At 63.4% G+C, this 25,657-nt stretch overlaps 2 protein-coding genes across 9 annotated transcripts; one reads left to right on the top strand and one right to left on the bottom strand.

Moving 5' to 3' along the window:
* The first annotated feature begins 1,292 nt into the window (after window positions 1-1,292).
* Window positions 1,293-8,667, top strand: DDX39A (DExD-box helicase 39A). 5 transcript variants are annotated; one of them, XM_014861685.3, is made up of 11 exons: window positions 1,293-1,425; window positions 4,665-4,876; window positions 5,005-5,132; window positions 5,887-5,979; window positions 6,352-6,499; window positions 7,126-7,244; window positions 7,592-7,723; window positions 7,820-7,929; window positions 8,021-8,165; window positions 8,288-8,435; window positions 8,521-8,667. In XM_014861685.3, exons 2-11 carry the CDS (start codon window positions 4,669-4,671, stop codon window positions 8,535-8,537), a joined length of 1,248 nt encoding a protein of 415 aa, XP_014717171.1. In that variant the 5' UTR covers window positions 1,293-1,425; window positions 4,665-4,668; the 3' UTR covers window positions 8,538-8,667. The 5 variants fall into 5 exon arrangements, with proteins under 5 accessions (XP_014717171.1, XP_014717170.1, XP_014717168.1 ...); XM_014861684.3 differs by having other exon boundaries at window positions 6,349-6,499; XM_014861682.3 differs by having other exon boundaries at window positions 1,300-1,425; window positions 6,316-6,499.
* A 95-nt stretch (window positions 8,668-8,762) lies between these two features.
* Window positions 8,763-23,962, bottom strand: ADGRE5 (adhesion G protein-coupled receptor E5). Of its 4 annotated transcripts, XM_044752530.2 has the most exons (20): window positions 23,560-23,962; window positions 20,797-20,844; window positions 20,527-20,676; window positions 19,046-19,201; window positions 15,640-15,771; window positions 14,928-15,074; window positions 14,324-14,470; window positions 14,192-14,238; window positions 13,981-14,058; window positions 12,877-13,054; window positions 12,687-12,794; window positions 12,315-12,538; window positions 11,575-11,754; window positions 10,608-10,799; window positions 10,223-10,449; window positions 10,077-10,143; window positions 9,884-9,975; window positions 9,641-9,809; window positions 9,463-9,561; window positions 8,763-9,373 (listed from the first exon to the last, which is right to left on the bottom strand). In XM_044752530.2, the coding sequence occupies exons 1-20, from the start codon at window positions 23,597-23,599 to the stop codon at window positions 9,344-9,346; spliced, it is 2,511 nt and encodes an 836-aa protein (XP_044608465.2). In that variant the 5' UTR covers window positions 23,600-23,962; the 3' UTR covers window positions 8,763-9,343. The 4 variants fall into 4 exon arrangements, with proteins under 4 accessions (XP_044608465.2, XP_044608467.2, XP_044608466.2 ...); XM_044752532.2 differs by lacking the exon at window positions 14,928-15,074 and having other exon boundaries at window positions 23,560-23,707; XM_044752531.2 differs by lacking the exon at window positions 15,640-15,771 and having other exon boundaries at window positions 23,560-23,707.
* Between the last annotated feature and the right edge of the window lie 1,695 nt (window positions 23,963-25,657).

Below are 25,657 nucleotides of genomic sequence, written 5' to 3'. Positions count from 1 at the left end.
GCTGGAGCGGGCTGATTCTGCTTGGCCTACTTGCCTCCCCTCCCCCTCCCAAATCCCCAAACCTAAACATGGCTGAGAAAAGACTGACACCACCAGGTGCCAGCACGGACTGCAAGTCCCTGGAAGTTCCACACGGTGCCGGTGGGAGTGCAACGTGGAACCACCACTTAGGAAAGCTGTCGGGATCTACTCAAGCTGAGCACACCCGTGACCTCCGGCCACCATTCCCCTCCTAGGTATTTAACCTAGAGAAGTGAACTCAAGTTTGTAAAAATACCCGTACACGCTTTATAAATAATGGCCAATCGCTGAAGACAAATAACTGTCCATTAGCGGGTGAATGGAGAACCCGTCTGGGCTATGCTGCGGTGCAGCCACAGAGTGGAATACTACTCAGCAGTGAAAAAGCATGAAGTCTTGATATGTGCGGCAACACGGACAAATCTCAGAACACTTTGTGAGCAAAAGAGGACAGGCACAAGAGACGACCTACTGCATGATTCTATCTACGTGCGATCCGAGAACAGATCAAACCACTGATCGAAATCCACAGTGGTTGCCTCGTGGGGGGGGACAGGGCTGTGGCTGACTTGACAGGGGCCCAGCAGAACCTTCCGGGGCCGCAAATGTTCCACGTCTTCGCCCGTCAGGTCACTCGGGTGACAACCGTCAAAACTCATGGCCCTGTTACTTTTACAATAAACTTTACCTCGGTAACGTTCTTGGGGGGAAAATAATCTAATACGGGGAAAAAGTGAGCATTAAAAGAAAGTTTCTTGCCGAAGCATCCTGGTTGCGGTTCTGCCGCCTGAGCCCGAGCGGTCGCCAGCAGCGTCTAACCCGGGACGCCACTCTCAGCCGAGGGAACTGCCCCGACCGTATGTCCGCCGCCGGGTACCCCTCGCCCACCGCCGGCACCGCCCGCGCCGCACCGGAGCCCGCGCACGCGCCCTGCCTCCCGCGGGGACAGCGAGGCGCAGGGACACGCCCACAGCGGAAGCCCCGCGCTTCCTGCCCGGCGTGGAAGCCACGCTTCATAAGGGCAAGGCGCTCGCCATCGGCCAACCATCCTGGCTTCGATTGCCAGTACTAAACATGGCGGCGCCCGCCGAGCGCAAAACGCCCATCACGTGACCGAGCGCGGGTGGACGCCGGCCTTAGCCAGCCCACTCGAGCGCCTACTTTTAGATGAACCCAAGGCTGAGACACGCCCTCTTTCCTCTCTCCACCAATAGCCTCCCGGCGGCTCCCGCAAGATCCAATCACCGCTTCCGCCTCTCTTGAATGAAAAGCCAGCGCTCCAGTGAGCGGAGCCGCAGTCGGACGCTGCGGGCAGGAAGCGCGACAGCTCGGGTCGAGGCGCGCGACCGGTAACCGGAGTCGGGCGGCTCTTCTCGCAGCACGCGGAGGCGAACGGGGGGCCAAGTGAGCGGCGGGCCCGGGGCGCGGGGCTGGGGTGCGGGGACGTGGGGCCCTCGGGCGAGCGGGCGAGGGGAGACGCCGGGGCTCGAAGGGAGGAGCAGGAGAGGAGGGCGCGAGACACGGGGGGCGGGGCAGTTGGGGCGCAGGTCGCGCGGCGGCAGCCGTTGGGCGCCGTGCGCATGCGCAAGGGGTGGGCCGGCCGTTGGCGCGCGGGGCGCGGGGCACGCTTCCGGGAGGGGCTGTCATTGCGGCGGCGGGCCGAGCCCGAGCCGAGGGCGATCCTGCCGTCCCGGCGGCCCCGGGCTGGTCGGGGAGGGCGCGGGCGTGGCGGGCTTCTCCGAGGCCCGGGGCCCCGCCGCCCTGCGCTGCCGCCGCTGCTGCTGCGGTGTTTGGGGCTCGCGGTGCCAGAGGCTCCGGGCGAAGAGGCTGTTCCCGGAGGGCCAGCTCGGCGGGGCGGCCCGTCCCGGGGCGCTCGAGGGCGGGCCGCCGCCTCCCCTCCAGGCCGGCCTCGTTCCGAGCTTTACGTCCTGTCCGGTCAGTTCCCGGGAGGTCCAGTGCCTCAAACGCGTCTGCCCCCAAGTCTGCCCCCCGGCAGAAGCCAGCGACGGTGACCCCGCGTCTGCGCCGCCCCCCGCTCCCTCCTGCCCGCGGCTCCCCGGGCGCTGCTCCCTGCTCTTCCCTGTTTCACGCCCCGCTCTTGTCGGTCCTCTTCCGTTTGGCGACTGGTTTTCCCAGCCGCTCGTCTCTTCCCCTCCGTCTTCTGCTCCGGGCACATCGCTCCCGGCGAGTCCCGATGGAGTCACCTGACTCGGAGCCCTGCTCAGCGCTCCCGTTGTTGAGCAAACACAGCGACGACCTGGGCCTGACCGGCTCCTGCAGCTTTGTCTTCAGCCCGCCCGCCCCGCCCCGGTCCCCGGGAGCTTCTGGGGCCGCTTCTGCCACTGGCCCTTCCTGGCTCCTGTGCTGCTGCCTGGGGAAGGACCCCTTCTGTCTTTGCCGGTCCGACTCCTCGGGGCTGGTGTCGGAGGGCCTCTTCCGAGAACCAGGATAGGAGAGGCGCCCATCTCAGCCCTGAGCTCGACCTGGAGGCCTTGGTTCTAGTTCCGTTCGTTCGGCCAGGGCTGTTCTGGGCGCCTTAGGTTGCTCTTAGGTTAGAGCAAGCAGGAAGAGCCCTGAAAGGAGTGGGGGAGTCGTGCCTACTCGAGGCGGCAGGGGCAGCAAGGGCAGGCGCGCAGCGTGTCTGAGGTGCAGCTGCAAGGCCAGTGTGAGGGTGCTGGGGTGATGGGGACTCTGGACTTGTTCTGAGTGCAGCAGGAGCTCGGGGAGGGTTTTGAGCAGAGGAGGATCGTTCTCTGACTTAGCTTACATAGGCTCCTTCTGTCTGCTGTGGAGAGTGCATGGAGAGGGGTGGGCGATGGGAAACAGGGAGACCAGTGAGGCGGCTCTTGGCCTAATGCAGGCCAGGGGCGGCAGTGTCCAATTGCCCGCCAGCCGACAGTGGATACGCTAACTGCGGTGTTCCCATACGACGGAGTATTACTCAGCCACGAAAAGGGATGAAGTTCTGACATGTGTTGCAACGTGGATGAACCTCAGAAACGTTATGCTGAATGACAGAAACCACGCACAAACGTCACATCTCATGTGCTTCCGTTATATGAAGTGTCCAAAGTCTGCAGATTCATAGACAGGGAGGTAGATTAGTGATTGCCAAGGGCGTCGGGAGCATAGGATGAAGCTAAAGGGTGCAGTCTTTTTGAGGTGATGAAGTTCTAAGCCTGTGTACTGATTTCACATTTGTACTGACTGTAAAAGCTGCTGACCTGTACATTTTCAGTGGTGTGTTGTGTGGCATGTGACTATCTCAATAAAACTGTTCTAATTTAAAAGAAAGGCAGGGGAGGGGAGCTTGGGAGCAGTGAGGGCGCAGGGGTGAGAAGTGGCCTGATGGTCCTGGTGGGCTTTGTTGGCTGACCGGACAGGGTGGGTGAGAGAGAAGGGACAGAGCCATTGCGAGAACGGACTGCCTGTTCTGAGCTGGGAGAGCTGGCCTGCAGGAGGAGTGGAGTGCGGAGCCCTCCTTGCGGGGGGAGGTGTGGAAGAGTTGGCCATAGCTGAGTCTGGGGCTGTAGCTGAGTCTGGGGCTGCGGGGAGAGATTGCCGAGGGAAACACAGCTGGGGAAGCTTCTGCCCAGGGATTAAAGCCCTGGGGCTGGATGGAGTCACAGGACGAGTGACAGGAGGGCCGGAGCCTGGGCCCAGACCCCTGAGTGTCCAGCTCCGGAAGGAGGGCTGCTCTGGCACTCGCACCCTGAGGCTAGAGGCTGGACACTGGCTCTGGCAGGGAGGACCAGAGACGCTGTTCCTGCCTTTGGGGTCCTGGTACTTGCACCCAGTGGGCACCTTGTGTGTGTTGGGTTAAATAAAGCCAGGAGGCAACCGAGCTTTGTGCTAATTCCATTTATCCTCTTGGCTGTATTTTTGTCGGCCTGGGCCCAATGGGAGGCCTGTTCACGACAGCACTTAATTATTCCCCTGTGCAGACCACACAGCAGGGGAGCCAGGACTGGGCAGCCTCTGCGCTCTCTCCAGCAGCCCAGCAGCCCATCCCCAGAGCTCAGGGTCCTGCCCGTGTGGGCTGGGTGGGGTTCTTGCGGAGCAATGCGAGGGGGCTTCTCAGGCTAGATGGTCTGAGGCCCTTCCTGTGATCTGAGACCTTAGGGCTGCGAAGGCGGCAACTGTGCAGAGATCTGGGAGCAGCGCGTTCCCGCTGGTGCACTGGGCTGTGAAAGCTCGGGGTGGGGTGCCGCGAGGAGCCAAACAAGCCTGGGGGCGGTTGACAGGGCCAATGAGGAGGGCCGTGGGGTCCATGGGCAGGAATTGGGGATTCAGTGGGAGACAGTGGGAGGCCCTTGGAGGGTAGGGGGATGTGCATGTGTGGGTGTGGCTGGCAGGGTTCGGGGAGCTGTGAGGTGGCTCAGAGGCGTAGTACAGGTGGAGTCACATGGGGAGCACGGGAGAGAGTTGATCAGAGAGTGATGTCTGGTCTCGGCTTCCTCAACTGGGTGCTTCTGTGCCAGCTCCCAACCCGACCCTGGCGCATCGCGCCTCTCGTCGGAGTGGTGGCAGCCGCCCGCAGCTGCTGTGCAGCCTTCTCCCTCAGCTCCCTCGCTGGTGGGTTCTTCTGCATGCATCTCAGCTCAGTTGCCTCCCTCGGCCCTTCCTCCCTCCTCTGTTCTCAGCACCATGGCGGAACAGGATGTGGAAAATGAGCTGCTGGACTACGAGGAGGACGAAGAGCCACAGGCTCCCCCCGAGAGCACGCCAGCTCCCCCCAAGAAAGACGTCAAGGGTTCCTACGTTTCCATCCACAGCTCTGGCTTCCGGGACTTTCTGCTGAAGCCGGAGCTGCTGAGGGCCATAGTGGACTGTGGCTTTGAGCATCCGTCTGAGGGTACGCCTCCCTGGTCTTCCCGCCAAGGCCCTCTCACCGCCCGCACCATGGTCCCCTCAGGACCTGGCACGGGGCCTGCACAGAGAGAGTGTCCAGTTGCTGAGGCTCACACGCGCTCTCTCCCTCAGTCCAGCACGAGTGTATCCCCCAAGCCATCCTGGGCATGGACGTGCTGTGCCAGGCCAAGTCTGGGATGGGCAAGACGGCCGTCTTCGTGCTGGCCACCCTGCAGCAGATTGAGCCCGTCAACGGACAGGTGGGTGGGCGCCTGCCCCGCCAGGCCAAGCTCCCCGAGGCAGCGGGAGCCTGGCTCCTCTGCGTCCAAACGCCCATGCCCTCGCTCCTATGTGGGCCTTTGAAATTAAGTACAGTACTGAGTTGTAACAGAACCCCCCAAAAATAAGGCAAGAGAAAAAACGGAGAAGTGCCCACCGTCTGGAGGTGGGCTGTTCCCCGAGTCGTGTACATTTCTAGATGGCAGCGTTCATGACGGCGTCACACACAACGCGGTTTCCTTACTGCCATTATTGCAGACGGGCGCCAGCTGTCTGCTCATGTGACCAACGTTGTCCTCCACGGTCCTAGGGGATCGTTGGGGTGAACACCAGCCTTCTGCTCTTGTCAGGCTGGGGTGCCCCCCTCAGCCGTGTGTGGGGGCTGGGCTCTGTTTCCTCAGGGCAGGGGTGCTTTAGTGGGAGGTGTGCTCTGGGCACGCGGTGCTGGGGGCTTGGGTCTAAAGGCGAGGGCTGCCTCCCTTCGTGGTCATGGGTGGGTCACCGGTGAGGCTGGGTGGGACTGTTATCCAGGCCTGCACCCTGGTGCGGAGACAGAGGCCCCCAGAGCTGTGGGAGGCCGAGGGAGGGAGCTCAGGCTGTGAGGCGGCGGAGATGCGGATGGGGTCCCTGGATGGCCTTAGGGGTGGGAGCGGCCGGCCAGGCACCTCCAGGTATGCTGAGGGAAAAGCACTGGTGTGGGCCCTGCCTTGAGTGTCTCCCCTGCCCGCCCCACAGGTGACGGTCCTGGTCATGTGCCACACTCGGGAGCTGGCTTTCCAGATCAGCAAGGAGTATGAGCGCTTCTCCAAGTACATGCCCAGCGTCAAGGTGAGCCCCGTCTGGCCCTCTGCAGCCTTGCTGGCCTCGGCCCCTGTTTCTGGGCTTGGCTGCAGCAGCTGTGTCTAGGGCAGTGGTGGTATCTGCTCCGGAAAAGCCTGATGAATCATGCATGGCCCCCGGAGGCCTGCGTCTCAGCCCTGGGGCTCCTTCTCAGTGGAGTGTGGCCGGGCTCTCAGGCCGGCCTCTGCCCCACGGGCCTCTCCTGTTCCCACCCACAGGCCTGGGGTTTGGGGGCCTGCTGGGGCCTGCGGTGGCAGGGCCACGGACTAGGTGATGGACAGGGTGGCCGTTGGCATGAAAGGCAACTTCTGTCTGCCCACACAGGTGTCTGTGTTCTTTGGGGGTCTCTCCATCAAGAAGGATGAAGACGTGTTGAAGAAGAACTGCCCGCACGTCGTGGTGGGGACACCGGGCCGCATCCTGGCGCTCGTGCGGAACCGGAGCCTCAGCCTGAAGCACGTGAAGCACTTCGTGCTGGACGAGTGCGACAAGATGTTGGAGCAGCTGGGTGCGTGTCCCCCCTGGGTGCAGGGCCGCCGCAGGCCCGCCCAGCCTCAGCCGCACCCTCCCCCGTCCTCACAGCCCCCTGGCCGAAGGTCTCCCCAAAGTGGGGTCATGTGGGCACCCAGCACACGGGCCTCTGTGAGTGAACTGGGGAAAGTTCTAGTGTTGGCAGAATGCGGCCTGCTGCCTCTGAGCCCAGGCCAAGTGGGCCCACAGGCCCGCAGGAGCGTTTGATGGGCACACACACGGCAGCCCTAGCAGTGCCATGGCCTCGCGCCTGGGGCTACTCTTCAGCCCCACTGGCCGGCGGGAGGTGGGCTTGTGCCCCGCGGCGGCTGCAGCCCTCACCCAGCGGCTGTCTCTGCCTCAGGCTCCCCTCCCTGAAGTGTGGCTCGAGGCGCTGGCTCGGCTGCTCCGCCGCAGCGTGTAAGTGACGGCAGCTCCTGGCGCTCGCTCGCCGAGTCCAGCCCCTCAAGCGCCGGGACTCGCCCGCCCTCCCTCCTCGGCTCCCAGTGCCCTCGTCACGGTGCCCAGGGCTCCCTGGCACAGGTTGGGAGGGCCGGGTCTGCTCTCGGGAGGGGGTCCTGGCCCGGCGGGCACTCACGCCCCGCCCTGTCTCTTTTCCCCCAGACATGCGGCGGGACGTGCAGGAGATCTTCCGCCTGACGCCCCACGAGAAGCAGTGCATGATGTTCAGCGCCACCCTGAGTAAGGAGATCCGGCCCGTCTGCAGGAAGTTCATGCAGGACGTGAGTAGGGTGAGACGGTGGCCGACCGCGTGCAGCAGCTTCCGCCCGCTGGCCGGGGCCCGAGCTGTGGCTGCTCCACGACACCCGCTGCCCTCACGGCAGGAGGATGCTGGGGGGCCGGCGCAGCCCTCCTTCCCTCCCCTCGGTCTGGCCAAGCTGGGAGCTGAGCTCGGCCTCCACCTGAGCCAGCCCGGAGCTTAGATCCGGCCGTTGGGAGAGAAGCACTTACTGGGGTTCGGCAGGCCCTCGGGGCAGCATCGCAGCACAGGAGCCACTCGCTGGAAGGTCCTGGGCAGGCGGGGTGCCCAGGAGTGAGCCCCGCCCGCCCCCGCTCCCCTTCCGCGCAGCCCATGGAGGTGTTTGTGGACGACGAGACTAAACTCACGCTGCACGGCCTGCAGCAGTACTATGTCAAGCTCAAGGACAGCGAGAAGAACCGCAAGCTCTTCGACCTCCTGGATGTGCTGGAGTTCAACCAGGTGACAGACGCTCGGGTCGCCTGTCTGGGGTTCTGGGCCTCTGGGCCTCGGGAGCCCAGGGCGCGGGGACTCTGGCCCTGACTGCGCCCCCCGCAGGTGGTGATCTTCGTGAAGTCAGTGCAGCGCTGCATGGCCCTGGCCCAGCTCCTGGTGGAGCAGAACTTCCCGGCCATCGCCATCCACAGGGGCATGGCCCAGGAGGAGCGGTGAGTGCCCGCGCCCCGCAGCCCAGGCAGCCCCGTGGGCGCCCCACCCAGAAGCCCGTGTCTGACGGCCGCCTTGTCCTCCTGCACCCAGCCTGTCGCGCTATCAGCAGTTCAAGGACTTCCAGCGGCGGATCCTGGTGGCCACCAATCTGTTTGGCCGAGGGATGGACATTGAGCGAGTCAACATCGTCTTCAACTACGACATGCCAGAGGACTCAGACACCTACCTCCACCGGGTGAGTGGCTGCACAGAGGTGTCCCCTCCTAACAATCCCTCGGGGTGGAGGCGCGTGAGGGCCTGGCCCTGCTTGTCCACCCACGAGGTCTTGGCCTGATCCCTGCTCCCATCTCCCTGCAGGTGGCCCGTGCGGGGCGCTTTGGCACCAAGGGCCTGGCCATCACTTTTGTGTCTGACGAGAATGATGCCAAAATCCTCAATGACGTTCAGGACAGGTTTGAAGTGAATGTCGCAGAGCTTCCGGAAGAGATCGACATCTCCACATACAGTGAGGGACTTGGGCCGGCCGGGGGCCTGGTGGGGGGCTGTGGGCCCCATTCCCCCAGCTAACCAGCCTCCCCTGTGTCTTACAGTTGAGCAGAGCCGGTAACCTCGCGCCTGACGGACGGCCCAGGTCCCCCCTGCTCCCCCTCGTGCCACCAGTCCTCCTAGGCAACAGTGGCCTTTCTTTTACCGTTGAAAGCTGTAGATTTGTGTCAGAATAAATTTGTATTATGGAAGCCTGGCTCCCTGTCTTGTCTGTTTTGTGGTGGCTCCATGTTTCTGGGACACCCTGGGTCAGCCAGTGAGACCCCAGCCAGCGAGCAGTGCCACCTGTGTATCAGTGTGATATTTAATTTTAAGTGTCAACATAGAAAGGTTTATACAGATAGAAAAACATTACACACCATCCACAACCGTCCAAACAAGGAGGACCCTCTGCACCACGAGCAGACGGGCCTCTGTACCGTGAGCCTCGGGCAGTGGGGCTGGGAGGGGCCCTGCCCTCCTCCCACCCCGACCTCAGTCTTAGCTTACAGGGGCGCTGAACCCCAGCACCCTGGCCTCTCGTTCTGGAGCAAAGACAGCCGGGGGAAAGGGCCAGGCGGGCACGGGAGCCCTGTCTGTCCGGGCCCTGGGCCAGCCCCGCCCCGCCCCCGAGCCCCAGTCAGTCAGCGGGGAGCAGAGAGGCAGCCAGAAGCAGGCCCAGCAGGTGGGACTCTCCACCCTGGCTGAGCCATCTGGGGCTTGGTGCCAGGCAGCAACTGTTGACCCCCCTTTGTCACGCACATGGGGGCCGAGGCAGGAGGCTGAGCAGAATGACGGGAGAGGAGGGGACAGTCTTCGGCATGTGCAAAAGCTGCTGCGGCCGCAGGAGCTGCTGGCCTGGCTTGAACTACCCGGTCACATGCTCCATCATATGCCAGACTCAGAAGACCTGAGGGCCTGGAGGGAAAGAAGCCTGGTGAGACCTGAGACCGAGCTGGCCGAGGCGGCCTTCCAGCCCGGCAGCCCTGGCCCAGGCTCTGCCTTACCCGAGTCTGACTCTGGCTGGAGACAGACGTGGACGTGGTGAACTCCGAGTACTTGTTCCCGGTGACCATGCAGGCCCACTTCCGGTACTCCTCCCTCACCTGGGGGTCCAGGGTGCCAGGTCAGGGAGGAGCAGGGGGGCCTCGGCGGCCCGCCCGCCCCCCGCGGCCGCACACCCACCTTCTTGTTGAGCAGGCAGTGCAGCACGAAGAGGAAGAGGCCCTGCAGGCAGTTGAGGACGGAGAAGACGTAGGACAGCATCCAGCTCCGCGGGTCGAACATGAACAGGCCGAAGACCCAGGTGCAGCCCAGCACGAAGAGCTGGGCGACGGCCGTGATGGTCAGCACCCTGGGGGAGCAGGGCAGTGGCAGTGCGCCGTCGCCCCTCCCCTCCCGCAGCCCCCGCCGCGCCCCTGCGCTCACCTGAGCTTCTTCAGCTTCTTCACGTCCGGGTTGATCTCAGAAAACTTGCGCGTGAGCTTCCAGACGGTGGTGACGAAGATGACGGCGTTGCCCTGGGCGGGGGCACAGAATCAGGATTAGGGGCGTCCCCGGGGCTCGCAGGGAGAGCTGCCCTGGTGGGGCTCAGGCTGCGGGGGCGGAGCGGGGCGGTTACCAGGATGATGGCGATCACGGGGCCCAAGAAGCTCCAGAGGAAGCCGCCTCTCAGGTCCAGCCAGCAGCTGGGAGAGAAAGGGGATCCTGTCAGGGCTCTGGCCCGCCCCCGGCCCCCGCGCCCCCCCCCCCGCCCCCCACACTCACTAGCGCGGGCGGCCGTAGCCCTGCTTGTTGGCGGCCGCCGAGATGGCCACGATGAGCAGCGGCACGCCGTAGCCGAGGAGGCAGAGCCAGCGCGTGCGCAGCCCCTGGCCCTGGAACACGCGCACCACGAGGAAGTAGAGCTCCAGGCCCTCGAGGGCCATCCAGCAGAAGGCGGCCAGGAAGCAGTAGTGCAGCAGCCCGGCCACCAGGCGGCAGCGCAGCCCCACCTGCGCGGGCGGCCACGTCAGCGGGCGGGGCCACGTCACGGGGCGGGGGCGGGGGCGGGGGCGGGGGCGGGGCGGGGCGGGGGCGGGCGGGGCCGCGTCGGCTGGGGCTGGCCCGGCGCTCTCAGGTGAGAGCGGGACCCCCACGGGCCGGTGCTCACCTCGCCGCCTTGGTTGTCGATGCCCGCCAGGAAGATGGCGGAGCCCACGAAGAGGCAGATGCAGAGGTGCAGGTGCAGGGTGGTACGCGAGCCCTGGATGGGCCGCACCAGCAGGAAGGTGAGAATGCACAGCAGCAGGCAGACGAGCGACAGCGCCAGTCCCACAGTCGTGATCAGGGCCAGCAACTCGTCCTAGGCGCAGGGCGGTGGGTGGGCCGCCGTCAGCACCCTGAGGTTTTCTTGCCCTCCTTGTGGGCCCAGACTCCCGGGCCTGGCCTGCAGGGCTCTGATCAGGTGGCCCACCTCCCCCACCTCCTCTGCCTGCGACGTCTGAGCAGGCCTGCTATGTCTCTCATTCTAAGTCACCCCACCCCTGGGCACAGCAGGGCTCCCCCTTCTCTTATGCTTCCCTGGCCACCTCCTGATCGGCCTCCCCACTGTGCACCCAGACTGCTCCTCCAATAAGGTCCCCAGTGAGGCCTCACGGGCCACATCCCTCTTCTCCACCACTGAGGGGCCCACCTCTCTGCCCTGTCTCCTGCCCCTCCCACACCCGGCCCTGCCTCATGGCCCTGCCTATGAGCTCCCCAAATCCCACGGCCTTCTGCCTGGACCACCAGCCTCTCCCCCTCTGTCTGGCCCATTCCAGGTATCCCCATGGCCCAGCGCATCTGTGGCCCCCTGGGGCCACATCCAGAAAGCTGTGCTCCATCAGGAGTGTTTAGCAATATTTAACAACCAGTTCAGGGTGGGCAGTTGGGAGACTGGCCAGAGCAGAGCCTGCAGTGCCAGCCACACTGTTTAGTTGCTGGCTCATGACAGGGTCTGGGGGGGTCCCAGGGAAGGGGCTGGGCTGTGCAGCAGGGGGCCTCCTGGGTTGTACATACAGAACCAGTCGGGCCGCACCACCTGGCCCCTCGGCCAGCCCTGCCTGCTGTGGGCCTCTCAGGGTGGCCCCGGCCCTCACCTCCACATCGTAGTGGGCCATCAGGACGGCAAAGCTGCTGAGGTGGCTGCACTGGCAGGTGGTGCTGTTGTTCCGGCTGCCCAGCGTCCGGCACCCCGAGGTGGCCCAGTGCCCGCCCCCGTCGTCAGCTCCCTTCCAGAAGGCACAGATCAGCTCCTGCCGTGTCCCGGGCTTCTCTGGCTGTGGGCAGGTGGGGTTGACCAGAGAGGTTAGCCTGGAACCCCCCTTGGGTCCTGAGCGCGGGCTAAGGCTGAGGATGCTGTTCATTTGCAGCTGCCCGCTGAGCACCTGCTGCGTGTGCCAGGCGGGGGCGCAGCAGTGACCAGGGCAGACCCACGTCCCTGCCCTGGGGGGCTGACACGCTCGGGGAGACAGATGGTAAATAATAGACCTGATAAGTAAGTAAACTAGACAGTGTGTTGGAAGGTGTTAGGTGCTATTTAAAAACATAAAAAGAAAGACACAGCGGAGGGGAAGGAGAGCTGTGGCTCCAGGTTGTAATTTTCAGTAAGGAGGTCCGGGGAGGCCTAAAAGAGAAGGGGACATTTGAACACACTGGAAACAGGGAAAGGGCTGAGTCACGGGAGGGAAAGGTGTCCCAGGCAGAGGGCACAGCAAGCGCAAAGACCCTGAGGTTTGAGGAAGGAGCAGAGTGGGCGCAGGTGGGCTGCAGAGGGACCACTGTGACCCTGGCTACCGGGTGAGCAGTGGGGCTGACCCCTCCCCACCCCAGGACTCACACTGTGGGAGAAGGCGAAGGTGACCTTGTGGTCGAGTTTCGTCGTGTTCGTGTTGCTCAGAAAGACCGAGTTGACGGCCGAAAGGAGACTCAACTGGACGCCATAGAGGGGGCTTTCGTGGGTCTCCTCCAGCTCAGCTTGCCTCTCGGGGTCCAGCTCCAGGGAGGCGTTGGCCAGCAGTTTCTGCATGTTGGGGTTGGAGAGGATGCCTGCCACGGCGGGGCCTGCGGACAGACACACCGGCCCGTCTGCCCTCCCTCCTCCCTGAGATGCCTCATCCAGCTGGCCATTCCTGGGGGCCCGTCTGACCCTCACCCCTGGCCACATCCCAGCCCCCTCCCTCTCCACGGGTGCCCCCGCACCCTGCCTTACCCGACCCCGCAGCCCCGGCCGCCACGGCCCAGTCCAGGAGCATCCGTGCGTGGCTCTGGCCCAGGGTGACGTTCCCGTGCCCCTGCTCCTGGATCACCAGGGACAGCTCTGAGGGGAGAGGGGCAGTGAGTGGGGGTCCGGGGCAGGACGCGCGTGGGGCTGGGGTGGGCAGGGCAGGACGAGGCCTCACCTGTGCCTGCAGGAGACTGGTAGGTGAAGGAGCCTCCAGGCACGGCCTTGGCGAGGGTCCTCAGGACTTCTTCCAGGCCCGAGAGCAGGTGGGTGACCGTGTGGTGCCGGTCAGGCAGGGCCAGGGTCTCCAGGTCCCCGGGGGCTTTCAGCAGCTCGTCCACTGACTGGATGAGGTCCTGGGGGTGGTGGGTGACAGCTGCTGGGTCATCGCACCACAGGGGCCGCCTGAATGACCCAGCTCTCCCCCACCAGGGACACAGGAGGACCACCCGGGGCCTGCAGAGCACACGCGGGCGTCATCGAGACCCCGCAGGAGCCAGAAGACCAGTGAGGAGGCAGCCTGTGTCCTGTGCGTGTGTCACAGCCACGGCGCTCGACACCCTCAGGATGGGCCTCCTGCCCCTCTGCCCAGAACAGTGGCCACGAGCCACGTGGCCGTCGGGCACTGGAAATGTGGCTGCTCCAAATGGAGCTGAGCTTGAAGTGTGAAATACGCGGCAAAATTGCAAACACTTAGTTCAAAAGAATGTGCAATATCTCAGTGACATTTTTATGATTCTGTGTTGAAATGGTAATATTTTGGATCTATTGGGTTAAAGGCCATTTTCTCAGTAATTTCCCTTGTTTACTTGTACTTTTTTTTTTAATGTAGCTACCAGGAAATTTAAAATGACATACGGGCTCCCACTTTTCTACCCGCTAAGCGCGCATCAGCTCCACCCTGCGCCCCCGGGCGCCAGCTGCTGTTTCTGGAGCCTCTTCTCTTAGTTCATTTATGAAGTGAGGAGACGGGCGGAGTCACTTGCCTGAAGTCACACGGCAGGGAGGGGCAGTGGGTGGGGCAGGGGATTTGAACCCTCGTGGCCCAGCTCCAGAGAGAAAATCCTTAACTGCTCCCTTCTCCCCCTCGAGTGCACGCGCGCGTTTCAGGCTGTGTGGGCACGTCCGCGCTTCAGTAACTGGTGTAGACATGGCGTGTATGTGGCGCACATGGACACGAGTCTCCCTGAGCAGAGGCCCTGCTGGGGCTGTCTCCACTCACACGGAAGCATCCCCCAGACACCGCAGGGGACTGTCCTGGGCCCCTGGGTCCTGCCCCTACCTGGACGGTGTCCTGGGCCGAGGCTGGTGTGAAGCGTCTGCGCAGATCCTGGACTCTTTTAAAGAAGCCTGAGAGACGCTGGGGGGAGGGGAGCAGAAGGGGTCAGGGAGTCAGGGAGCCTCGAGGGTGGGTGGGGAGCTTGGGGGAAAACTGGCTGACGGCGGGGGAGGGGGGGAATTCCTGCCTCCTGGTCCCTGCTGGGGGCACTCACCTGGCTCTGGATTCCAGGGGGCGGAGTCCAGGTGGGGAAGGACATCTCTGCAGGGGACAGACAGGGGTTCATTAGGGCTGAGAGGGTCTGTGCTCGTTGGGGTGGAGTCTGGGGTCGTGTCAGATCAGGTACCTTCACACACAGTGGTGTTTTGGTTGTCCCGGAACCCCGGCAGGGGTGTCCACCCTCGGCGGCAGCGGCACCTGTATGAGCCCACGGTGTTGATACAGGCGGTGGAGTTGTGACATGGATGCTGCCTGGAGCTGCACTCGTCGACATCTGGGGACACGAAGATGGGGTCAGGCCAGGTCACAGCCTGGATGAGGCCCCTCTCCCCTCCACGCCCCGCCCCTTCTCCATATTTGCATCCCCTGGCCCACTCGCTGGAGGTGATGCCACTTGGTGACAGCACACCCCGAGTGGTGACCCCAGGTCATGGGGAGTGCAGAGGTGACTAGCAGGTGAGCCGGACGGATGTGCAGGTTGTGAAATAGTGGGAACCTTCATCCCAGTTAGTAATCAGCTGCTGCCTGGGGTCCCGGGAACCTTCCCCGTGGTACCCCAGCTCCTTCCCCAGGACCCCCAGATGTTTTCACATTTGGTCTCAAAAGGCATAGTGCCTGGTCCAGCAGGCACCCCCAGCCTTCATGCTGCTGGGTCTGCTTGGGAACCATCGAGTATGTGAGCAGCTGTTCTGGGTGAAGGTCCCCAGGAGTGCAGCCGCCGAGCTCTGGACCTGCACAGACGGTGCTGTCTGGGCCTTCGGGGGACCCAGGAACCGGCTTCCAGCCAGGGCGGCAGCAGCACTTGTAGCCGCCCACGACGTTGAGGCAGTGGGTGGAGTTGTGGCAGGGATTGTGCCCCGAGGCACATTCGTTCACATCTGAGGACAAAGCCAGAGGGTCAGGCCCTGCCCTCCACTCACTGCACGCCCCTCACTGCCCGGCACTAGGACCCCAGCATTCTTGCACGCGCCACCACCTGGTGAACTTCACCTTCACCCTCAAAGCACCTTATGGTGGCCTCCCTGCAACGTGGCCTTGCAGGGACCACATCCCCCAGTTTACAGGCAGAGAAACCAGGAGAGAAACTGAGTCATGAGGGCTGGACTTTTTGACCAAGGACTCTTGCTGGCTCCATCCCGGGCCCTGGTCCAGGTTCCCCTTCTGGAAAGTGGAAGTGACAGCTTCCTCTTGCTCCCGTGTGACAGACGAGGAAGGGGCGAGGTCTAGGGGTGCTCTCAGGGGCAGGGGGCTCCACGGGGGACCCAGGCCCAGAGACCCATCTGCCTCCCTGCTCTGTCGGGGACCTTCAGGGAGGCGGTCCCCTGGGCAGGCTCCACAGGTGTCAGCGTCGCAGGGCCTGAGGATCGACTCCTCCTTGGGTTGCAGGACCCGCCTCGGCTCCTTCCCAGTCCATCCAGCCTCGGTGTCTCCCCAGGGCTCTACCTGTGCACAGATTCGGGTCCTTCGGGTTGAGCTCCAAGCCGGGCGGGCACGTGCAGGTGTAGCTGCCCGGGGTGTTGATGCAGACACTGCGGCCTTTACAGATTCTGGGTTTCTGCTGACATTCGTCCACGTCTGCAAGGGGAAGGAGAGGTGACATGGCCTGCAGCCGTGGGCAGCCCTCTGGGCTGGGAGGCAGCCACGTTTCCTGGCAGAGAAGCATCTGGAAGGCCCCACTGTCTGTTCCCGGGTGAGTGGGCGCCTTTTCTCATTCACGTGGAGGCCTGAGGATGGATGTGGTGGCCTGGATGCGCTGATGTCCAGAAGTGGCTGGAGGCAGCCTGAGTCCTCCCTGTCCCCAGCTCTGACTCCCTCAGCCTCTCTGGGCATCTCCCAGCCCGGGTGGGGACAGCAAGTCCACCTGTCTCTGAGGATGTGGTCATTGGCCAGGTGGGCCTCCCTGGGATTGAGAGCAGGGAAATGCTGCGTTCCCGGAGCAGCACTATCCTGGACCCAGTGATGGCCTTTGCTCAGGGCGATGCTTCTGGCTGAGTTCTCCTTGGAATCCCTGTGAGCATGACAGGACAGTGCTCTCCCATCCACGCTCACTCTGAGACTCCAGCTCCGTGGAAATGGACCACGAGCCACCCCTGAGCCAGGCCCCTGCAGAAGGAGGCGTTCAACAGAAGAAGGGAAAGTGAAGATAGTGCTGGACAGTCCAGGGCGTTCTGGCCAGCGGGCGCCAGGCTGGGTGGACAGTGGGGCTGACTGACATCCGGCCAGGCAGCCTTGGGGCTGTGAAGGTGCCTTTTCCTGATTCCCATGAAGACATCCTCTGGACAGACAGAAGTGGGGAGATTCACATCGGATCAAGGCCAGCAGTGGGCGAGGGCTGGGCTGCTGGAAGGGGAGCAGGTGCTGATGGGCGAGGGGTGGCGGAGGTTTCTGTGTTCTCAGCCCTCGGCCTCCCCACAGAGACGCAGAACGGTGGGCCTCTGCCTCCATCTTCTGGGCCCAAGTGGTGCTCCCTGGATTGGCCCCCCTGGGAGAGGGTCAGCCTGGGGCGATGGTCCATGATGACGCCCTCTCTTGCCATTTGGTCCAGACAGGAGCTCTTCTGTCACCTGATTCTCTGAGTTTGTGTAGGGGGTTCCCATGTCACGCTATCCACCCCCGACCCTGCTCCCCCTGGGTCCCGGTCATCCACACTGCCCACGGGCCCATGAGCTGAAACTACTGGGGAGGGTCCGGGCAGCGCCTTGTTCAGAGAAGTCGATGGAGGCTGAGCCACTGGGTCAGGTGCCAGGAGGCATCGTCACCAGCGGGGTTGCCGGCCAGGGGCATGGTCGGCCGGGGACGGTGGGCCCGCCCTCAAGCCTCCTCTGAGTTTCTAGATGGGGGTGGCCGAGGGTCTGAGGGGCTCCTGGTGGCCGAGCCACGTGGCACCACTGGGGCTGGTCTTGGGTGGCAGTAACTGATGGCGGCAGAGAGGACACACGGCCTGCGCCCCAGCCTTGTTTGATGCCAATAAGACGCCTGGTAGGCAGGGGCGGAAGGGACCCTCTGTGGGGGGTTCTGAGCCATGGGGTTCAGAGAGGGTCCGGGGACCAGATGGGGGCCCAGGATGGCCTCTGATGCCTGGAGAAAGTGGGGTGAGGGGCCCAGGGCCGGCCCAGGCTCCTGCCCCAGCACACTGCCTGCCAGGGCCCAGGCGGATGCATCTGTGGTATGGCGACGGCTGGAATGAGGTGGGGGCTGCACAGACGGCCCGGCTGATCCCGGCACAGAGGGCGGCAGGCCCTGGCCCAGGCTAGCAGGCTCACTCTCCTCATCGCCCACCCTGAGGCCTGTGGGGGTCCCTCTCCCACCTCGCTCTTTTTTTTAGGTAGCTCTGAGCTAACTGCTGCCAATCCTCCTCTTTTTGCTGAGGAAGCCTGGCCCTGAGCTAACATCGTGCCCATCTTCCTCTACTTTATATGTGGGATGCCTACCACAGCATGGTGTGCCAAGCAGTGTCATGTCCCCACCCGGGATCAGGATCGGAACCGGGGAACCCTGGGCCGTGAGAAGCGGAACATGCGCACTTAACCACTGCGCCACTGGGCCGGCCCCTCCCACCTCGCTTCTGTTCATCCCCGTCTCTGCTCAGCGGCTGAGTCCTCTTCTCTCAGCCCTGGCCTGCTTCTAACCCAGCAACGCGCCGCCTCAGTATCCACAACCACCACTGCCTGTGCTGGCGGCTCAACAGAGTGGGCGGGCAGCACCCCCGGCCCGGGCACAGTGAGTGGGATCCACGACCACCATGTGCAGTTGTGCAGGTCGCTCACTGCAAGGATATCCAGCCAAGGGGGCAAGTGGGGGCCGAACACCAGCTCTCTCCCCCTTCCCCAAGCACACTGTGTTCACCTGGCCACAAGCGGCCTTTGTCCAGTTCACGTGAAGACTGTGTCCACTGGCCAGGCCACAGGGATGGGGCACAACATTCACCCACAAAGGGCCCCGGTGGACCAGCAGCAGGTGGATGGAGCCCCCCCGCCCGCTGGGCTCCAGGAAGGTGCAGGTCCCCCTTCCCTCCGGCCAGGAAGCTCTGCTGCCCTCGGCCTGCACGCGGGAGGGGCTAGGACCTGCGAGTCCGTGGTGTCCCCCCCCACCCCCCCCACCCCCCCCCCACCCCCCCCCTCCCCGCTGCAGGGCGGTGTCCTCACTCCCATCCCGGGCCTCCCCTTCTGGCTCCGCCCTGCCCGCCTGCCCCTCAGCAGGAGTGATGCGGTGCCGCCTGGAGGCTGCTCCTCCCAGCCTGAGGTGGGCGCCAGAACCAACAGTGTGACTGTGGCAGGGCCCGCCAGGGCTGCTGCCCCCTGAGCGCCCCCGGGGCCGGCCCAGGATGCCCAGAGAGGGCACCTTCGTTGGACACGATGATTCTAATTTTAAAACCCAACGGCCACCACTGTTGAGCGCTTTGCAACCTCATGCACCTTCCCAGCGATTCTATGAGGGGCCAAATTGTCACCTCCCTTCTACAGATGGGTGGACTGAGGCACAGAGAGGCCAGCCAACGTGTCCAAAGTCACACAGTTAACAAGAGGCAAAGCCACTTTCGTCTATAAGATGGGAGCTCTTTTTTTTTTTTTTACAAAAACACAAAGTCACAATAGTATTATCACATCCTGCATGTTAACAGTGATTTCTGGAGGAGCACCCTGGGTGGGGCCACACAGCCAGCGGGCTCAAGCTGGGGTGGGCGCCCTTGGCTCTGTGCCGCCGGCCTCTCTGGGCTGGAGGGACAGGCGCAGGAACCCCGTCCCCACCCAGACCTGTAAGCCGGGCCCTGCCCCTGGACACTGCAGGAGTGGCTCAGGTGACCCCAAACCTCACGACGAGGGGATGGAAGATGAGAGGTGGTTCTTACCTTGACACGTGTTCTCACTCTCGTTTCTGAACATTGTTGCCCCAGAAACGAGCCCATATCCTGGGCTACATGTGCAGTAGTAGCTCCCATCCACGTTCTGGCAATCCGCGAATTTTCCACAGGACGCCGCCAAGGGTGGTCCACACTCGTTGATGTCTGGAACACAACAGGGCAGAGGGTCACCTCCCAAAGGTGAGAGTTCCTTCAGGGCAGAGATCCCATCGCCTACCGGACTCCCCAGCAAGGGGCCTGATACTTAATCAGTGTCTTTTTGGAAAGAATTAGCCTCTCAGGCAACACTGCTGAGGCTGGGCCGTGGCTGGAGCAAGCACTTCCTGAAGAAACCCACTGCAATATTGTGATTTATAAGAAATATGGATTTGCTCATTCAGATGACCAAAATATATTTTCTCATATATATTCGGCATTCGCACACAGTTCCTGGCTCACAGTTCCCACAACCCTTGGAATTTCCTAAGTGTTGAGAGTGATAACCGTGTCTTTTGTTTTGTTAACGAGGTGACCTTCGGAAAGCACCTAAGGATGGGAGCTGGTTGCCCAAGGAGCACAGTGTGACTAGAGGGTTGGAACTTTCAGACCCTCCACGCGCCCCTGTGGGAGGGGAGGGGGTTGAGGTTGAATCAGTCACCGGTGGCCAAAGACTTAATCAATTGTGCCTATGGCATGAAGCCTGCATAAAACCCCCAAAGGACAGGGTCCAGGAGCTTCTGGGCTGGGGACACGAGGAGGTGCAGGGAGAGGGGCCACTTGGAGAGGGCCTGGGGCCACGTCCTCCCGCACCTCACCCCCTGCGGCTTTCCACCAGGCTGTCCCTGAGGTCTGTCCTCTTCCCACAGACCGGCGTCTAGGAAGTAACACGCTTCTCTGAGATCTGTGAGCTGGGCCAGCGAGCTGAGGGAACCTGAGGAGGGGTCTGGGCACCGCGGACTTACAGCGCCTGCTGAAGTTGGGGGGCAGTCTTGTAGGACCAAACCCTCAAGCTGTGGGGTCTGACGCTCTCTCCCGGAGACAGTGCCAGAGCTGAGCTGAATCGCAGGACCCCCAGCTGGTGTCCCGAGGGTCGCTTGTTGGAGTGGGGACCCCTCCCCATGGGGTTGGCACCAGAACCCACTGACCCACCCAATTAGTTCACTCTTCTCGGCCCTGGGGCTGGCATCCCAGATGTGGACACAGTGGGAAGAGCCGGAGTCGGGGGTGCAGACGCTCTGCCACTGCCCAGTCCTGAAGGGTCCAACGAGGCCCACGTCCAGCCTCCTGGAGGCCGGCTCATCCCTCTGCAGGAAGCCATGCCTGTCCACTTCGATTTTCCACCTTCACATCTTTTCCTTTCTTTTCTCTGCTCTTGCTGACGATCCCAAGGACAAAGGCTGAGGCCCCAGCCAGCCACCACATCTCCTGAGGGCCCTGGGCTGTGCCCCACCGTCCCCACGTGCCCCCACCACCCCAAGCCCCGACTGTACCGTCACAACTGTCTGCAGGGCTGGTGATGATCTCCCCAGACCAGGAGCTGAATCCCGGATGGCAGCGACAGGCGGTGGCATTGACACATACGGAGTTCCGAGGGCACCAGGGAGCACAGCCTGGAGGGGCAGAGGCTGCGGAGGCAGAGGCTGTGGGACAAGGACCATGGTCAGAAGGTGAGGGCTGGGCCAGGGGCTGGGGGCCGGGGCAGGATCCAGGGTCCCTCCCCAGGCTCTGGAAGTGGGCCCAGCTGCTCCCAGCAGACTCACCCCACTGCCCGCCTCCAGCTTCCGACAGAATCAGCAAGACACCCAGCACTGGAACAGAGAGAGGGAGGGTCAGGGTGGACCCCAGAGCAGGGATGAGTTGGCAAGGCTGCAGGGTGACGGGTCTGAGGGCAGGGCTGCCGACACCCAGAGCTCTGTCCATTGCTGGGGAGAGAGCCAGCAGGGGCCACTGCCTGGGCTCCCACAGCCTCCAGCGCCATTGCCTGGGGTGGGTTTCAGGAACCGAGGGATGGGGAGGGGCCTGAGCCCAGGGGTGGGGGTATTGGCTCTGGCTGACCTTCGGGCAGCAGCTCAATCAACAGACTGGAGCGAGGCAGCCTTGGTTCAAATCCCAGACCTTGGTCAGGTTAGCCGCCTCTCAGTGCCTCAGTTTCCCTTCTGGAAAATGAGGACGGGACCCACTTTCTGACTAGGGTGAGAGTCAAGCACGCAGACACCACCCGGTGTGTGGAAGTGTGCGCCATCATCATCATCTCTTTATGGACAAACGACGGGTGGGACCAGGGCTTCTCCTGGGTCCTCGTGAATCTACTCCCGCCCCAAATCCTTCCTGAGGGACACAGGTGCACGACACCACGCCCACAACGTCTGTCAGCCCCAACGGCTGGCTTGGGACCCAGCGGTGACGTTTCACCCCAGGCTCCCCACACACAGGAAGACGTGGTGGGCTTTTGGGGTGGCGCGAGCGGCCCCTCCTCCTGGGGCGTGTCCTGGGGGCCTCCTCAAGTCCCAGGGCCTGTAAGATGGGGTCTTTTTGCCGTTCATGAGAGGGACAGAGAAGGAGAGAGAGGAAAGAGAGAGGAGAGACAGGGGCCACCTGGTGGCATAGTGGTTAAGTCCGGCATGCTCTGTGTTGGTGGCCTAGGTTTGCAGGTTCGGTTCCCAGGAGCAGACCTACACCACTCATCAGCCATACTGTGGTGACGAGCCACATATAGAGTGGGGAGGAAGATTGGCACAGATGTCAGCTCAGGGCTGATCTTCCTCAGCAAAAAGAAAAAAACGTATGAGACACAGAGACAAGGAGACAGAGAGATGGAGAGAGAGAAAGAGACAGAGACAGAAAGGAACAGAGAAAAGGGAATAAAGACACAGAGAGAAGAGAAAGGAGACAGAGAAGGAGAGAGAGAATAAAGAGATGAGAGAGAGAGACAGGCAGAAGTTAAGACGGAGATAGAGAGAGATGGGCAGAGAAATAGGGAACCTGGGCAGAGAGGCCAAGATGGCAGAGAGATGGAGGGGGAGATAGAGGAACAGTCGGATGGGGCAGTGGAAACTGGGCAGGGCTGAGGGGCAGCAGGTGGAGGCTGGGGAGGCCATGGGGAGACGTCCAGCCAGTCCCTGCCCATCTGGCATCTGGGGACAGCACAGACACGGAGAATCCAGGGTGACCCAAACCGGGGGGGGGGGGGGGTACGCGTGAGTCACTTCCTGGGCCCCGGGAAAGGCTGACTCAGCGCTGCCCCTGGAGGGGCTCCCCGGGGAATTCCGGGGTCCTCATTGTGAGCTGGCTTGAGGGGCTGTGGGGCTGCAGACCCGAGGGGGCTCTGGCCGCTCGCCCCTGTGTCCAAACCTGATATCCGGCAGGCTGGTAAGGGGCAGAGACTTCGCTGGGCCCAGAGGCCCTCCCCACCGGGGTAAACTGAGGCCGGAGCGCCTGCCCCTCCCTCATGTGAGGCCCCCCTCTCTTCCTGCGATCCGGCCACAGGGCTGGGCTAGTTCCCCGCTCGCCGCGCCCCGTTGCCCAGTTCCTCTTTGCCGGGCAGACCACAAAGCGGCCCTCCCGGCGGGAGCCCCGCGCCGCCGCCCAGGGCAGGGGCTCGGCTCGAGCGCCCCCAGGCTGGGAGCTTCCGGGGGACAGGGGTCCGCAGACCCGCGCGGGAGGGCGCTCCGGGCCGCGCCGCCGTCTCCTCCGGGGCCCTGGCCGTAGCCCAAACAGGAGCGGGCAGGCGCTGCTGGCGGGCGGCTGCGGCCATCTGGTCCGCTCCTCGGCCGGGCCGGAGCGGCGGGCACCGCCGAGGGACCCCCGTGCTGGGACCGCCGGGCAGGCCGCCGCGCGCTCTCTGCTCTCCGCTCGCTGCGCGCAGCAGGCGGGGCGCGCACCCCCGGAGCCTGGAAGCGGGCTCACCGCTCGGCAGGTGCAGAAAGGGAGGCTCGGACTCCGAGGGGGCCGCCCGCCCGCCGCCCGCGCGCCTCTCGGATTCCGTCTCCCGCTCCCGTCGGGGGGGTGGGGGGCGCTGAGCTCAGGCCTGCCCCGGGCCGGCACAGGGAACCCCCTGGAAGCTCCCCGAATGCCACTTTGTCACTCTCTTTGTTGCCCGATTGCTCGGGCGACGTGCGCCCGGTAACAGTTAGGACCGCCGGGGAGGCGCGTCCACGCGGAGCGGAGCCACAGGGGCCCGCGGGCTCTGAGGACGGACCGGTTCTCCGTTCAGAGCAACTGCCCGCGGGGACGGCCCAACGCTCCCTTTCTGCCCCTCTGTCTTCCCCCGTGGCTCAGTTCCCCCTCTTAGGGAGCGGCCCCTAAGCGGCTCCCTCAAAGAGCGCAGGAGGCCCTCGGGGGGGGGGGGTGGTCTCGGAGCAGCGGGGCTCCCGCCGGGCGTGGGGTCCCGGGCGCCGCCCCTCCCTCTCCCCGTGCGCCCGGGGCCGCCGGCCGCGCCTCGCACTCTCCACCGAGAGGGGGTGACGTGCCGAGGGCTGGTGCCCGGGGCTCCGGGGTCCCCCCGAGGGGCTCAAACTGCTCACCGTGTGGGACTAGAAGGCCGCCGCGGCGGGCGCCTCCCATGGTGGGCCGCGCGGGGGAATCCAGGACCGGGCAGGCGTGCGGCTTCCGCGCTGGGCGGCGCCCCGCGGCCCGGGCCTTTATGGAGGGCGGGGTGGGGGGGGGGAGGCAGGGGGCCGGGCCTTTATAGGTGGGGAGCCGAGCGTTTATGGAGGGCGGGGAGGGGGCCGGGCCCTCCCCGGAACTGGCGGCGCGGCTGGCAGCCAACAGGAAAGGGCGACAGCGGCTCAGAGCCCGGGCGGTGCAGGCGCGCTCGCAGCGGCCAAGCGCAACCTGCCCGCCCTCCGCGCGGCCCCATCTGCGCGGGTGACGAGCTGTGGCGCTGGCGAGGGCGTCTGGCCCTGGGCCCCTTGGCTCTTCTTGGGGGGGCGTTTAGCTTGGGGAGGGGCCTCGTCCGTCAGAAGTCGCCCCGGCTCCCACGTTGGGGACCGCCCTGCGCCCGCTGCCCGGCATGCCCGTCTCCACTGCCAGCCTCTGAGCTTTGCAGACGAGGAAACAGGCACAGAGACGCCCGGGTCCAAATAGGAGCGGAGAGAGCGCCAAGGGGCCCTTCCCGTCCCCAGGCCTTCCCCCACCCCCCCTCAGCGGGGCTCTCCTGGCCAGCGTTCCCCTGGTGAGAAATTCGTATTTCGGGAGCTCTGGACACATCGTAAATCAACAGAGAATCACATGAGAGCAGAGCTGTTTCCTTCTGGAAGAAGTCACATGGCCGGTCTCCCGGGCCATCTAATAAATTAAAAAAAAAAAAACTTGCATTTTAAAAGCGGGTAATCTGAGCCAGGCCTGATTCTCCTAGAATTATCTGTTTATCTCTTTTGATTCATTTACTCTGCAAAGCACCCACGATGCAGGTGCACCTGGGATTCCTGTCTCACAGAGGGGGAAACTGAGGCACAGCGACCAAGTGGCAAAGAGATGATCCGCAGGCAGGCAGCCTGTCCCCAGGGCCCAGAGAAAGGCTCTCCAGGGAGCTAAGGCGTTTAACATTTGGTGGCCCCGGGTTTATCCAGCTAAAATCCACAGTTTCACCTTCCTTGTGTTACTTTTTCTTTTGAAATTCACAGGCTGTTTGGGGCAACGAGCAGGGTTTTCCCATTAGGACATTAATATAAACTTTTCCTTTTAAATGAATGGATTCAAGGCTGCACAAGTGTAGAAAATTAAAAATATATATATATTTAGCACATAATAGTTCAAAGGGGGAAGATTGTGGTCATGGAAAAAAAAGGTCACCAATGGCTGAGGACAGAGACAGATCGTCCAGGGGTGGGAGGAGCACGCCGGCTCCAGGAATTAACCCCTGCCCGCCCACTGTGACCCTCCCTCCGCCCTGGACATGGGTGGGGAGGGGTCCTACCAGGGTCGGGGGACCTGGGGGAGGACAGTGGACACGGGAGGGGGCCAGACCAGATCCATAGTGGATGTTGACTTTTTTCCCAGAGAGCTGGAAACCCCAGGCTGGCGGTCCTCTCCCCACAGCCCCGCAGGCTGGGAGCTGGTGCCCGGAGCAGCTGGGGTGGGGGTTCCAGCCTGGGGGAGGGGAGGCGGAGGCGCCTGCCCTCGGCCTCATGGGTTCTTCTCCTTCCTCCTTCCCAGGATGCCTTGGGCCTGGGAGCCAGTCTACTCTCCCGGGACGCAGTTCTTCTGTCTGGTGGAGGGCCTCACCAAACAAGGTGAGGAAGGAACGGGACAACCTGGGAGAAAAGGTTTCAAGATGTTTGCCGCAGCTTGGGGAAGGCGTGAAGAGGGACATCCCCACCGCCGCCACCGCCATAATGTGGCCAGTCAGCAAGTCCTGTGGCTCTGCCTTCAAATAGACCCAGAATCCTCCCACTTCTCCTCATCGGCCCCCGCCCTGGGCTGACGCCATCATCTCTGGCCTTGGTGCCCTAGCTCCTGACCCCCACATTCTGTTCCCCTCCCAGTGGCCCGAGGGCACATGGGAATGCCTGGATTGGTCCCGTCCCTCTTCTGCTCAAGAACCCTCCATGGCTCCCACTCAGAGGAAAAACCCAAGTCCTCCTGAGGCCCACAAGGCCCTGCATACTCTGCCTGTCACCA

This window comes from Equus asinus, chromosome 20 (assembly GCF_041296235.1).
Source record: "Equus asinus isolate D_3611 breed Donkey chromosome 20, EquAss-T2T_v2, whole genome shotgun sequence".
Taxonomy (NCBI): Eukaryota; Metazoa; Chordata; class Mammalia; order Perissodactyla; family Equidae; genus Equus; species Equus asinus.
The sequence above is the reverse complement of the archived record's forward strand: the minus strand, read 5'-3'. Positions and strand labels throughout refer to the sequence as shown.